At 34.8% G+C, this 15619-nt stretch overlaps 1 protein-coding gene across 2 annotated transcripts in view; it reads right to left on the reverse strand.

Moving 5' to 3' along the window:
• Positions 1–15619, reverse strand: part of pde1a (phosphodiesterase 1A, calmodulin-dependent) — a 263528-nt gene that overhangs the window by 136664 nt on the left and 111245 nt on the right. The window contains exons 1-2 of one of the 2 annotated variants that reach the window (XM_005167925.6): positions 12288–12594; positions 7230–7256 (exon numbers count right to left, since the gene is read on the reverse strand). The exons of the other annotated variant lie outside the window; for it this stretch is intronic. Of the exons in view, the coding sequence (XP_005167982.1) occupies positions 7230–7256; positions 12288–12385 (125 nt within the window). The 5' untranslated portion in view covers positions 12386–12594. Of the gene's footprint in view, positions 1–7229; positions 7257–12287; positions 12595–15619 lie in introns of those variants that run through there. 2 annotated transcript variants of the gene reach the window in all.

Consider the following 15619-nt stretch of genomic DNA (forward strand, 5'->3'; position numbering starts at 1 on the left):
GATCCTGATGAATTTGTCACTAAAAACTGTGTTGTCTGGCAGGACAATATCTGCTAATTTTCAACAATTCTGAAGCTTTAACTAGTCGATATTTAATTGCATTGGTTTTTTTTTTTGTATATGTTTTCATTTTCTTGGCACTGCTATTATATTAAGTTATGCTGTCCTTTAGTGTGACACCCCTATTTATTGAAAATGTTCCGCAAGTCATGGAGAAAAAAATATCATTTATAGTTTCATAAAAAATAAAAAGCACTATATGAAGATAAGTGTCGTGATTTTGATGAACTATTTTATTGTCTTGTATTAGTAGACTATTATCAGACTACTGATATAGCTGCTAAACAGACATTTATCTGACTAAAAGAAACTTTGCAAGTACATGTCAACTTAACACTAACCCTAACCCCAACCTAACAGTCTATTCAAATCTAATGAGAATTAGTTGGCATGTAGATGCAATGTAACTTAAATTCAACAAACTTACCATCAAAATAAAGTGTGACCTAAGTGTCCCAAAAAAGATTGATCACTCTCATGATATTTGTAAATTACTAAGAGCTGTTTTTCTTCATTTTTGTGATGTCACACCAAAGGATGTATTGAAGGTACAGTTCAGTAAAAATGTTTCACAAACTGATAGAATTGATAAAGTTAGTGACCCCTTATATTTTCTCAAACATCAGACTTATTTATTAAATATTTATTTATTATTATTAAAAAAAACATTTTAAAATAACCATGAAATTGCAGTTTTCCATATTTTGTGTTTTATGTTTTTATCTTTTCCCCATTTGTTTATGTTTTTGAATTGCATTATGGGCCCTTGATCTTTTTTACAACAACGTTTAACCTTAAAAAGTCCAAAACAGTGAGTTTTATTAACTTTTTTAATAGTTTAAAATGATATATTGTCTGGGTTGGTGTTGTATATTACACTACAAAAGCCCTGTAATAAACTACCAGTACATATTCTGATATTTTACAGACTTATTTCTCTATATACTACTTCGTACACATTATTTAAAACTACTAAAATGTCAATAAAAGTCACTCTGTTGGACTGTAGAGTTGAATTATTAACATAAAAAGCCAACAAAGCAGAGATCAACATCCCATAATACAATTCACAACTGCAAATAAATGGAAGACACTTAATTAATCTGGTAATAAACAGATATCTTCATATATGTTTCTGTGAGTAAGGAAGTGCATTAAGCATTTGAGTGTTTTCAGTGAACTTTGCTGGGACAGTTTAATGGGGGCCTCTAGTGGATGCATTACTCACATCGTTCAATAGATTTGTACAAGCATCCTTCATTTGAACACCATCTATAAGTTTCAACTCAATATAATTGAGTCATACCATCAATGTTTGACCTTACATTATTTATTATTGACAGCTTGCTTAAACTCCTTGACCTAAATCACGTTTTATTTATACTGCACCATTAGTTTGACTGATTATCTTGTGCATTATAAGGTGTCAAAATCTGTCATCTCCATGTCTATTTTTAGTTCACGTCACAATGTGTTCGAATACACCAGTCAGTGTATAATGAAGAAAAAAAACCTGAAAGAAAACATGGTTTGGATGTGCAATGCACTTACTTGTGAATAGATGAATCTCACGAAAACACATTAAAGATATGCCATTAAAGAAATCGCACATAGTTACTGTTTAGTTATCACAGCAATTAATTTTTAGTGCCACTTTTTCATAATGATTACTTGAAGTTCTCATTCTGCTTATTCAGATTACACATCTAGAAATGTGAGGGTTTATTTGTTTATTTTGAGAGAAAAAGAGAAAGAGATGTTTTGATTGATTTTTAAAAACCCATTTCGTTTTGAATTTATTTTAATTTCGTACATAATTATCCCAGCAGGCGCTCAACATCATAAGACGTTATTATTAGGTTAGATATAGGTGATGATGTCAGGTGACCAAAATTTAATTTCTAGCCAGCGTCTAGGGATGTTATTTTGATGTCCAATAACGACATCAAATTACGTTGATATTTGGTTGATTTTAGGTTGTGTTGGAAAGTGACCAAAATCCAACGTCTGATAGATGTCATAGTGGTAACGTCCACACAGCGTCAAGGTGTAACATGATTAGACATTGAACACTGGGGTTGGCCTGACGTCAACCAGATTTTAATGTCCTACCAAAATCCAATGTCCCCACGACATTGGGGTACAACGTCAATATGACATCATGTTGACGTCGTGTGCTTTCAGGGATTATTTGTTACATTTTTAGAGCAATTAAGTTTTCAGTGCCATTTTTTTTCATAATGATTTCTTGAAATTCTCATTCTGCTACTTCACAATACATGTCTAGAAATTTGAAGGTTTATTTATTTATTTTGAGAGAAAGAGAGAATTTCTTTTGTTTGATTTTCAATAACCCATTTAATTTCAAAATTATTTGAATTTTGCTCATAATTAATATTTGTTGAGTTTTTAGAGCAATTAAGGTTTTGCCTTTTATTAAATGATTACTTGAAGTTCTCATTCTGCTTGTTCTCAAAGGGTTCTCAAGGGTTTATTTGTTTATTTTGAGAGAGAGAGAGAGAGAGAGAGAGATTTTGAATGATTTTCAAAAAAAACATTTCATGACATTTTACATTTCATGACACTTTACAATTTTACTGTTATTATTAGTGTTACTGTTATGCTAATGAATAAAATGTGTTATAAAAAACAAATAAAATATTTGTGAACATCAAATATTTTTAAATCAGTCATTAAATTAAAACTTAAAATCTAAAATCCATCATAACATAACTTTTCTAAAAAAAGTTTTTACTTTTTTTTCCTTGAAAATAGTAAAAATGAAACATACAAAAATTCATTACATTATTATATTAAGATTTTGCTATATTTTCCATGAATCTAAATATCTAAATATTTATCTGTATATTAACTATTTACGCCTAAACACTATTAAGGGAGTAACACTGATGTTTTGAACTTTGAACTTTAGATGTTTTATTGCACTTCCCACCCATTATTCTGATTCATTATTCATTATTCATTCAAACATTTTCCTTCGGCTTAGTCCCTTTATCAGGGGTCGCCACAGCAAAATGAACCATTAACTTATCCAGCAAATGTTTTAGGCAGCGGATGCCGTTCCAGCCACAACCCAGTAAACACCAATACACTCTGACATTCACACCCTCTTGCACATTATGGACAATTTAACTTAGTCAATTCACCTAAAGCGCATGTCTTTGGACTGTGGAGGAAGCTGGTGCACCCTGAGGAAATCCACGTGAACACTGGGAGAACATGCAAACTCCACACAGAAATGCCACCTGACGCAGCTGGGACTCGAACAAGCATCCTTGTTGCTGTGAGGCAGCAGTGCTAACCACCGAATCACCGTTCTGCCCCATTCTAATTGTTCATTCTCATTAATAAAATTGCATTTCTTGTCATATAAATTTTGATCGACATGAATTTCGGCATGACATATACAAATATGTATGTTCTGAGAAAGTAGGGGTGAAATTAAAATCAAAATGTCAAATAGCAATGCTCCCAAAGAATACCTGTCAAGATTTATCAAAATATATCTTCTACTTTTTGTCTTTAGATTCTTTAGTTGGTTCCTGACACCTTTATGTGAGCTTCACCCAATTACAGTAACCACTGCTTTCCCACATAAACCTCTTACGCCTCCGGGACATGACTGGATTTTGACACACAAACGACTCTTGCTTGCTGGGGTGAATGCTGATGCAGAGATGTTGTTGTCTGGAGTGTAGCTCTGCACTCCGTCTATCTGTACAGTGAAGAGCTGCGCTTTGAGGGAAGGCCATTGTTAAGTAGCACCTCTCAGCGTGCATTACAGAAATGTGGGGATGTTACTGAGGGCAGGCCAGTGTTTAGCATCAGAGACCGCAATGCGGGGGTGTGTGAGGGCCACTTCACCCCAACTACACCGCTCTGATTGGCCTTCACAGAAGAGCTTGACAGAGGTTTCCACATAGAGGAGGGACAGTGAAGGCATCAGAGCTCTTCAGAGTTACTAATGCTGAGTGTGTGTGTGTGTGTTTGTTTGTAGTGAGAGAGAGAGAGAGAGAGAGAGAGAGAGAAAGAAAGATATTTAATTTCAAATTTATTTCCATATGTTGATGCACTTCCGACTGAAACAGAATGTTGAGCAGGGGGCGGGGCTTTCTTTTGCACATCTTTTTCTCATAGCATAAGTATAGCTGTAAGAGAGGGCATTAACCCTTTCACACGTACAATCACACTGGTGTGATCAGCCTTGGCTGGTCTCTAGTATACGATCACACTGGTGTGATTACAACGTTCAGAGCTCACGTCATCAACTGCTAAATTTTAAATCTGATGGCGCACTGAGGAACAAATAGAGGTGCCAGCACTTGTCATAAATCACAATTTATCTGTGCTTTCAAACAAATAACACTTTAGGTTTCAGACATCTAAATACACATAACTACAAGCAGAACATACTATTTAAGGTTTGTAAAATACTCTATGTCTATGGAGACCGCAATAATAATTATTTTTCAAAATAACTGGACAATTTGTGTCTAAATTAAAGTAACTAACTGCTTTTTATGGAGTAAAACGAGATGAACGCATGGTGAAAACAAGGTTTAGAAAGCAGCAGCATATGTAATAATGAAGAAGGCAATTATGGAGCTCAGTAGCAAGTAGAACAAATCCAAAGTGACAATTTAAGACCAGTATTCAATATTCAGTATTCAGTGCCGTTAATGATAAAAACAGGGCAACTTTTTAAGCAATGCTGCAGGGCAATTTTGCAAAGCAATGTTGCTAGGTTACTTTTTTATTAAAGGTGATGTATGCAAGTTTTTGACTCTTCTAAAACTTAAAAATACATTAATATGTTTGCAGATACTTAAGAAACATGTCAAGTGAACATTCTTGTTTATCTGAAAAACAATGCTAAAGTCAGATATTCTGCTTGTGTGTTATGTGCAGGAACGGCTGTCTTTGTTTTGGTCATTTAACATGCCCAATGCCAGTTTAGCCAATTATATTCCAGCACCACAGGTTGCCTTGGTGATGCAATGTCCGGTGGACAATAAGAGCCTCCAAAATGAGACGCAGATTCACAGTTCCACATGAGGTGGTTTTAATTAGCAAATAATATAAATATAACAATCATAAACATATGTAACGAGATTTGCAATGATAAGCAGTTTGGCTGTGTGCACCAGACAGAACACGACAGAAATTTAGCGTGCTTTCACATCTGTGGTTTTGTTTATTTGGTCTGGACCAAGGGCAACAAATGATACATTGTAGCAGTTTTCTGGCGTTTTTGGGTCCTTTCCACACCACACTGATTGCTTTGGTCCGAACCAGTTGAAAAGAACCAATATGCGATTATGTGACAAAATCCACATCACTCATTGGCCAGATGTTATTGAACCTATTTCCTAAACTGTTTTTTGATTGGTCAGTAAATGTCAATGGAACTCCCGCAAGTAAACAGTAAGTAAACGGGCAGACACAAAATGCAGCTTTTTACTATAAAGGGACGACTACGCTGGCAGATTGTACCCTTGGTCATAGTATACTATATAGTTTGTATACATCACTTTAGACAAACTATACATTTAGAAAATGATGTGCGGCAGCAGCTGGAAAACAATGTTTAAATGCATTGCAAACAACAAAGGCATATCTTCCGGAAATATGACCAACGATCCATCAGGTAATGTTTTTCTCTCTCTCTCTCTCTGTTTAAAATTGTTGGTAAAGCACTGTCAACAAATATTTTGCCTCAACACCCCATAAAATGGAACAGTGCATTGGACTACGGCAGCTGGATTAGTCCAAAAAGGCGCTGAACTTTTTGCGGTTGAGTCTGTTTTAGTTGGGATCATGTTCTCACCATAAACGAACCGCTCCAGCATCCTCTTAAAGGAGCTCTCAGAATGCTTTTTTGGTCTGCTACATTCACACTCGCCCAAACGAACCACACCAAGAGGAAAAACAAACTCTAGTGCAATTCAACCAAACTAAATAAGGCAGGTGAACAGAATAGAGCACTCGCTGCACTCCAACAAAATGCTATGGTTTACAATCTAATTAATACAAATTAAACCTCTTTACATTGATACTTGTTAAACATGATACGTGTTGGCTTGCACTGAAGTTCCATTTCAAACCGTTTATTTATTTTCAAGATCTGAGGTGAACTACTGCTGCTTTCAGGATAGCATTCAAACTCACATTATAAACATTTAACGCTGAGTAAAGCAGGATGTGTACCTGAGGTGATCAATGTCACAGTTTTCTGTTTCAATACTACATACTGCACCTTCAAGAATGGGCAAAAATATAGTATTTTGCCATTAGCCAAATTAGTTGCCATGTGTCTGACCTGGTTGCCCATTTATGGCAATATTTCCTGAAGTTGCCAGGCAACATGGCTTAAAAAGTTGTATGATGTATCATCAGCATAAGACAAATTAGAATTTAGAATGCAACTATTACGATGATGATGATGATGATGATGTCACTGAATGCTGAGGATTCTATCAACATTCTAAGAAATATGAAAGATTACAAATGCACACCCAAGGTTAAAATGACCCATGCAATTGTTGGCTTGATTTAATTTCTCAGGTCCAATACTTTACTGAAGGACTTAAAAATAAACCGTAACCAGAATGTTTGAGAAATATCAATACAGAGCCGCAACGCACACGTTACGATAATCTCTTCAGCGTTCCAGCATTCCAGAGCTGCCCCACTTCTGTAATCCGTACATCAAAAGACAGCATCAGACGGATTGCATTGTGTGGGCTGTCACACATGGACATGGAAGAACACCAAAGTCTTGTTCCTGGTGGATGTTTTGTCTGGATGGAGATGCTCGTCTGTCTAGCAAAGCCTAATTAGAGAGACGGTCTTCTTAGAGCACCATGTTCATTGGCACAGGTGAAAGAGCTGGATTGTAATGTCAATATCTCTCCATCCCCTTAGATCAACCCATTTAATCATCATTTCAGCTGCAACCTTCACGTTAGCATGCCAGATCTTTACCCATTACGCAACCCCCACGCTACGGAGGTGGCGATGAAACCATTAGTGACCCAGCTGGAGTGATAAGACTGGATTCATCTAGCCTGCATTACTTGTCATGCATGAAATGTTCGTTTGGTCCAATGAATCGCTGCGACACAAATAGACACCAACTTTGGACTTACCTTTGAGATGTGTTTTTGTACTTCTGCCTGTAAGACAAGAAATGGAAGCACATTAGCTTGAGGCCATAATGAGCATGTCCCACAGGAGAGAGTACTTTATGTGTGTAAAGCACAGGACTGGAAAGAACAGCGTGCTCTCAAGGAATTCTAACTTTTTTTGAATTAGTCAGCGTATGGAGCTATTGCATTAGCTGATGTGTTTTAGAGTGATGGTTTGAAAATCTAGAGACACATTAGGATGTATTGCAAAGCATTAGCTAATGCATTTGAATGTATATTAAAAAGCCTACATCGTTTATTCAGCTTTAGATTATGCACTAAAAACATGATTCATTGGATTTACTAATTATTTTAAGGTAAGTGGTTGCAAACAATTCATATGGGCTGAATTTAAACAAACAAATTCAATGTATTAATGTTCAACTTAACTTGCTTGTTTAACTTGTTAAATTCAGCCTATATAAATTGTTCGCAACCACTCGGCTTACTAAAAAAATTAGTAAATCCAATAAATCAACTAAAAGATTGAAACTCTGGCTTTGGAAGCTGAACTGTGGGGCTGTTTCATCACGTACTGAAAATGTCATTGCCCACCTCGGACGGGATGAATGGACAAGAGCGATTGATCTGTAAGGATCGACAGAGCTTTCCAAAGAAGCTTGGATGAGCTTTGCAGGGAAGTGATGGAGCAAGAGTGGTTTAAATCCCGGGATCAGCCATTTAGTGACTCTACTTTGACTTTCACAAATTTGCTTCTGTTGTAGGTCAAAAAGACAGATTTTTCTGATCCACCACCAATGCATTTAACATCAGACTGGGGTTACTTCTTGTTTGGGAATTAGGAAAACAACTAGGGCTGAAACTTATAAATGAATTAGTTGATTTATTCATTCATTCATTTTCTTTTTGGCTAAGTCCCATTAATTCCCCACAGCAGAATGAACCACTGAATTAGTCGATTTAATTGGTTATAAAAAAAAATTGATTAAAATTGTAGCAATCAATGCTTTCTCTCTAAAAATGAATGCATAACTTCCTGTCTGTGTGTAAAATGATTGTTATATTTATTTTAATTAATCAATATGCAACTTGTTTTTATTTTATCCTGTATTTATATTATTACATAATGTCATTTCTGGTAAAATAATAAATTCCATTGCTTTAATACAGGATATAGTGCAGTAGTTGCAAATTTAGTTGAATGCAATACATTTTATTGCAATATAATAATATATATGGGTGGCACAGTGGCGCAGTGGGTAGCGCTGTCACCTCACAGCAAGAAAGTTGTTGGTTTGAGCCCCAGCTGGGTAAGTTGGCATTTATGTGTGGATTTTGCATGTTCTCCCTGTGTTCGCGTAGGTTTCCAACAGGTGTCCAAAGTAGGCATGGGCTGGTATAAGATTCTGACAGTATGATAACCTTGGATAAAAATATCATGGTTTCAAGGTGCTGTGATTACTGCTCTAAAATAAGTTCCTTTTAAATGTATAATAAAATAAAAAAAAACATAATAAATAAATAAATAAAAACTTTCTCCCCTTTGAACACAATCTATATTATGTTGAAGACATTTAAAATATTTTGGAACAGTAAACATCCATGCATGTCAACATGAACATTGTGGGGACATTGTTTTTTGTTTGGAATTGAAAATCAGGTCTACATCAGAACCCATCGTAAGGCTGTCGTCAGTGTCCAACTTCTAATTATAATCAACCAAATATCAACGTCTAATGATGTTACAGCTTGATATTGTGTGGACGTAACTACTATGGCATCTATGTCTACATATATCTATGTATAAAATACATTGGATTTTGGTTGCTATACCTGACAAATAAATGTCAGTATTTGATGCCAATATGATGTTAGTTTAAGATGTTGGCTCGGCATTAGGTTTTGGTCATTTTTCAACACAACCTAAAATCAACTAAATATCAACGTCAATTGACCTTGTGATTGGACATCAAAATAACGTTGTCCTTAGACACTGGCTAGACATTGAATTTTAGTCGCCTAACGTCACAACCTAAATCTAACCTAAAATTAACGTTTTATGGTGTTGTGTGCCTGCTGAGATGTCAGGCTAAATTCTGTCTTCATTTGTTTTTTAAAAACACAGAAAAAAAAATCTTACACATAACTTAGGAACGGTATAGTAAAAAATTTTGGCGGTTTAAAAAGTTTGACTTTACCTAACCATAGTATACCTTGAAAACGGTTATCATCCCATGTCTAGTACAAGGACATGTGCTGTGGGTGAATCGGGTAAGCTATATTGTCCATAGTGTATGTGTGTATGTCCTGGTCCTCCAGGTTAGGGGTTAAGCCTCATAAAAAATTAGATGTTACAAATACCAACATGGTGTGGCTAAATGTCAACTTTGATATAAATGATTGGGAGTAAGTAAATATAATATTGTATATAATAATATACTGTATATGTTGTGTGTCTGTATCTGTGTGTATGTGTGATTGGCTTTAATACACTTTTTACTGCTCTGTTGCATTTCAGTCACAGGATCTTCAAAGAAAATTAAAAAAAGTTTGTCAGATTAACTGTTTAATTGATTGATAACAGTGGTGGATAAATTGATTATTTAAATAATCCTTAAAAAACAGAAGGTAATGTTTATGCTGGGAAATATGTAATGCTAAAGTGAATTTACACATCAGCAATGCTGAAAAAGAAGTCAAGAATAGATTACTTTGTTTATGTTTTTAATACATAGATATTATAATAGATATTTAATATATAGATAATAATTTTTTTTATATTTGATTTGATTTGATTTATTTATTTTCGAACAAAAATATGATACATAAAATGTCATTAACAAAAATAAATACATTTCAACATGGTCCAAAATGGAGCGGGATGAAGCATAAGCTTATTATTCTCCCACCCCATTACCCCATACATAATTCATTTATTACTTAAACTTATTTATTCTTTTACCTATCTCTTCTTTTTACCTGAAACAAATTTGATCCTTTTGGCATCTTTGAAAAATAATATGTTTGATTCTATTTGTACCTTTTCATTTTGAAACATAGACTCAAAGAAAAAAAAAGAAAAAAAATACATAGTACTGCAAATAGACAAAATAAAAATAAAAAACAACAACAACAACAACCTAGTACTGCAAATAGCCATTAAAATTTCATCATACCTTTCTCTTTTTATCATTTTTCAATAACCTTCATCATTACATTCCTTTATTATATATATTTATACATTTTTTTTATTGATTAATATCCTGACGATTGTTTATGTTATTAATATTTTAAATCATTAATTAAGTTTGATACTTTTTATTTAATAATAATGACAACAAAAATGATAAGGTAATATTAAATTGCAGCTGTACTATTGTTGCAATAGGCATGGGCCGATATAAAATTCTGACCGTATGATAATCTTAAACAAAAAAATCACGATTTCACAGTAACACAGTACTGTGTTTACTGCTCTAAAATAAGTCCTTTTTAAATATCTTGGTAAAAAAAAAAAATTATTGCCCCATTGAACACATTATATTTTATTTTAAGAAACATTTAAAATATATATTTTTTGCCTTTTTTAATTTTAAACATGTCAGGCTAAATAATTAAAATAATTCAAAATAATAAATTCAATAATTTAAAATCAAAAACACACAATACTTTTCAACTTGAATAGGCATCTTAGTATATCTTTTATTTCTGTGTATATAAATTAAGCCACTGCTCTGTTCAGGTCTAGCATGCCAGATGTTGCTGTATATAAACGACTTGTTTTTCAGATGTTCGCTGAATAGTGGGCTGACCAGTAGCTTTAGATTTGGAGGGTCCTTTTGCTAAAGATGCTGTTGTCCAAAAAAAAAAAAATTTAATTAAATAGTCGTTAAAAAAAGCAGAAGTGTTCATATACCTTAGAAACGTTTCATTCATTCACTCATTTTATTTTCGGCTTAGTCCCTTTATTAATCTGGGGTCGCCACAGTGGAATGAACCGCCAACTTATCCAGCATATGCTTTACACAGCAGATGCCCTTTCAGCTGCAACCCATCACTAGGAAACACACAACACACTTATTCACACACATACTGTAAACTACGGATAATTTAGCCTGTCCAATTCACCTATAGTGCATGTCTTTGGACTGTGGGGAAAACCAGAGCACCCGGATGAAACCCATGTAAACAGGGGGAGAACATGCAAAATCCACACAAAAATGCCAAGTGGCGCAGCAGAGGCTCGGACGATTGAACTTCTTACTGTAAGGGGACCATGCTACCCACTGTGCCACCGTGCCGCCCCTTGGAAACGGTATAACAGAAAATTTTTGCAGTTTTAAAACCTTGACTTTTCCAAACCGCTGTAAAGATTATCGCCCCGTTTCTATGTTGCACTATGTGCAAATAAATTACTAATACTTCTAAACATAATATCTACAGCATTTATATTGAAACATTTTATGCATATTCTATTTCTGTTTGCAGAATGGAGACAAAGTCTTTAATTCAATGTTTTTGAGAATGAAAAATAAGCACTTAACTTTAATTGTTTGATAAATGACTTATTATTATTGATTATTGTTGCAAACAATGTTGAATGTTTTTGTTAAGTCAAACTACCCTTTATTGACCCTTTATCGACCCTACATGAATGCTATTAACTAACATTAAATTGGCATTTTAATTAATTACTAATAAAGAAATGTTGGAAGTTCAATATCTACATTTTTGATTGTGCAATAAAAACGAATCCACAAATTGTGTTTTGGATTGTTTAACTTACAACACAAAACCTAGACTGACGAATTCATCAGCCAAAACTGTCAGCAGAAGCAAATATGTGAACAACAACATTGCTTGATTAGGCTTGACAGTCTCATTAGTATTACATTCACACACTTGCTGCCCCAAGAGTCAAGACTCACTCACTCCCAGCATCATTGTGTACAATGAACACAACCTCCTCCACCACGCTCTGTCATTCTCCTGCTGCCAGCAATGAAACCTGGCTGATGAAAGAATAGGAAACAAAAAAAAAAATAAGAAAACACTTACATTCCTTTCAGCCTAATCCACATCTTCTCCGTCTGATCACACTTGGAGTACTTGAGAGAGTTCTCCAGTCCGTCCGTGTCATTGGCCAGAGAATCCATGGTATGCGCGAATGCTCGAGCGCGTGGAGGGTATTGAGATGCAGAGGGATACGCAGTTATGCGATTTAACACGTGTAGCGCAAAGATGCGAGTCTTCAAAGCATGATTGAGCGGCACGCGTTTCCCAGAGTGTCCTGTTTGCAGCTCCAGAGCGCATCAGCCCGCAGGAGTGAGTGTCAGCGCACAGACCTGTCTCTCCGCTACGCACTGAGGGAACGCTGCTGTCACACACACATACACACACACGTCACACAAATGTTTCCCTCGCTCCTTTCTCTCTCTCTCTCTTTCTCTCCCACTGACCCGGAGGAGCAGCGCTGCGTCTGATGATTATCTATTACCCTCCAGGAATCTGAATACCTTCCAGCTTCTTTCACCCTGTTGTTCTCTTGACATCACTAATCTCATGCATTTAGACACACACACACACACATTGCTCCTCAAAAGAAACGGGCACCTGTGTGCGTCGTGAGTGTTCTCCCTCGGTTGGAATCTGTTGGCTGGAAACGGATCAGCGATTTCCCCCTCCTGGTAGAAAAACGCAGAGGGAGAAGAAGGAGAGAGAACGGTTTCCTCATATCCTCAGTAGCATCATTATCCTCCCCAACAGGGGGAGAGATTCACCTGCCGATTGATTCTTCACCACCTTCCCCAAGACGTCGTTCTTCAGAGGAAGCCATCATGAAGCTCGAGTCCGATATTACCACGGCTTTCCCTCTGGCTGGCCAGCAGAGCGATAAGCTTCTCTATTGGGTCCAGAGTTGGCGTTTTAACGAAATTAACCTGCGCGCTGTAGCATCCCGCACTGGTCTCGCGGACGGCAGCCTAGATTCAACACGCTCTAATCCTCTCATTCCAGCGCAGCTGCAAGAAGCAGCGTGCTGATCAAAATTTCATGATTGTTTGTGAAGTACAAAAGGGCTGATTAGGCAGACACACACAGAGAGAGACCGCAGAAGGTTTCAGAGGAGGACAAAATCAGAGAAGAGCACCCCTTGTCTAATACTGAGCACCCCTATATCTCAGATCTGTAAATGTGAGAGGAATGAGGATTGTGGGTTTTTTTTCCTTCAGTGCTGTTGTAGCCAGCCATGGTTGATTTTCATTCATTAGGGGGAAGGGCACATCATCTCCTGCCTACGGAGCATCCATGGCATGAATAGACTGAATCCTAATGATTGCTTCTTCTGGGTTACCGGTCTATTGGATTACTCTCTACAATGTAAAACAGCTTAATCATGGCTGCATTAGCATAGGCACAACTGTCTAATAGTTCATTTCATCACATAGGTATTCTGACAGTTTCACATTATTTATTGGGCTCTGATTGACCAAAAAAATGTATATATATATATAGGCCTGTAGTCTGCCTGGTGAGAGGGGTGGTTCGTATTTTATTCCAAATGTGGAATAAATTTTCAGTTAAATTATTTAAATACTGATTTTAGTGACATTTTAAGCATCAGATGATCATCATCATAACCACACAATATACAGTACCAAAACAATTCCCAAAGACTTAGAAAAAAGAAAAAAAAAAGAAATAGTAATAAAGATATATAAATATTCATTATTTTTAAAATGCAGATTCATTACATCATATGTCATTAGAAAAAATATATAAATCTGTTAATTAAAAACTAGCCAATTGTCTTTTATTAGGCAAATAACAAACTGGCCTGCATATTCAACTTTCCTCAGTCAGAATTTGGCCATTTCAATAATAAAAAATTATAACATATTTAAAATAAAAGCACTTTAGGATTTTTCTAGACTTTCTTGTTAAAAAAAAAGTACTTTTGATTGAAGATCCAAGGGTAACAACAATAGCCAAATCAGTATTCAAATAAATTTTAATATGGTCCGCTTTTGGTGCTTCACACCTTATTGGTAATTTTTTCTTTTTTGAATAAGGGCCAAGATTTAGAATAAAAGTTACTTGTAAAATATTTTCTCTATTTAAAAACAATAGTGAAAGATGACTTCACTTAATCCGATTGTATGTGTTCTTGCACAGCTGGATGTTCGACTCATGAAAAATAATAGTTAGCATTGGCCAAAACTGATTAGCTGAAGTCTCACTGATGATTCGGCTTGGCTTAAAGCAATTTCAATTTCACAATTTATGATGGTGCTGCAGTCAAAATAGGAAAAATGAGGTCATGTACAAGACAAATTCTGGACCTTTGTCATTGAGAAGTGCTTCTTTCGAACCAAAAAAACAAAAGAAAAAAAAAACACCTTAGGAATGGTAACGCGGTCAGGTGGTGTAACTGGTTTGTGTCAATTGGTGTAAGAAGTATTTTTGATAAAAAAAATACAATTACAGTATATAAATGGAAATAATATGAAATAACATTTAAAACACCTAGTTTAGTGTAATAAAAAAGTTTTTAACCATTTTTACATAATTTGTCAAAGATTATTCAGAAATCAGATATGTTTTTAGCATGTGTCTGGCCAAATATTGCAATATCTCATTAAAATGCACATTTAAAGATAACTCGAATATAATAAATGTTGGTGTGGTATTTTAAAATGAAGTATTTATGTGTGTACACTTGCATATCATCTAGAAGGAATAAATTATATTTCACATTTTTTGGCAGTTGCACCATTTGACATTTCGAGGTACATTCTGTCTTAAAGTTTGTAAAAAAATGGTGCAAATGTTATATTTAATTACATAAAATCAACATAAATATACAACATATATCAATATTCACATACACACACATATCATATATTGTGTGTGTGTGTGTGTATATATATATATATATATATATATATATATATATATATATATATATATATATATATATATATATATATACTATATATATATATATATATATATATATATATATATATATATATATATATATATATATATATATATACAAACGCACAAAGTTGAAGTTAAAATTATTAGCCCCCTTTTGAATATTTTTTTTCATTTTTAAATATTTCCTAAATGATGTTAAACAGAGCAAGGAAGTTTTCACAGTATGTCTGATAATATTTTTTTCCTCAGGGGAAAGTCTTATTTGTTTTATTTCGGTTAGAATAAAAGCAGTTATTAATTTTTTAAACACCATTTTAAGGACAAAATTATTAGCCCCTTTAAGCTATATTTTTTTTAAGTCTACAGAACAAACCATCGTTTTAAAATAACTTGCCTAATTAACCCATCCTGCCTACCTAATTAACCTAGTTAAGCCTTTAAATGTCACT

Source organism: Danio rerio, chromosome 9, assembly GCF_049306965.1.
Source record: "Danio rerio strain Tuebingen ecotype United States chromosome 9, GRCz12tu, whole genome shotgun sequence".
Taxonomy (NCBI): Eukaryota; Metazoa; Chordata; class Actinopteri; order Cypriniformes; family Danionidae; genus Danio; species Danio rerio.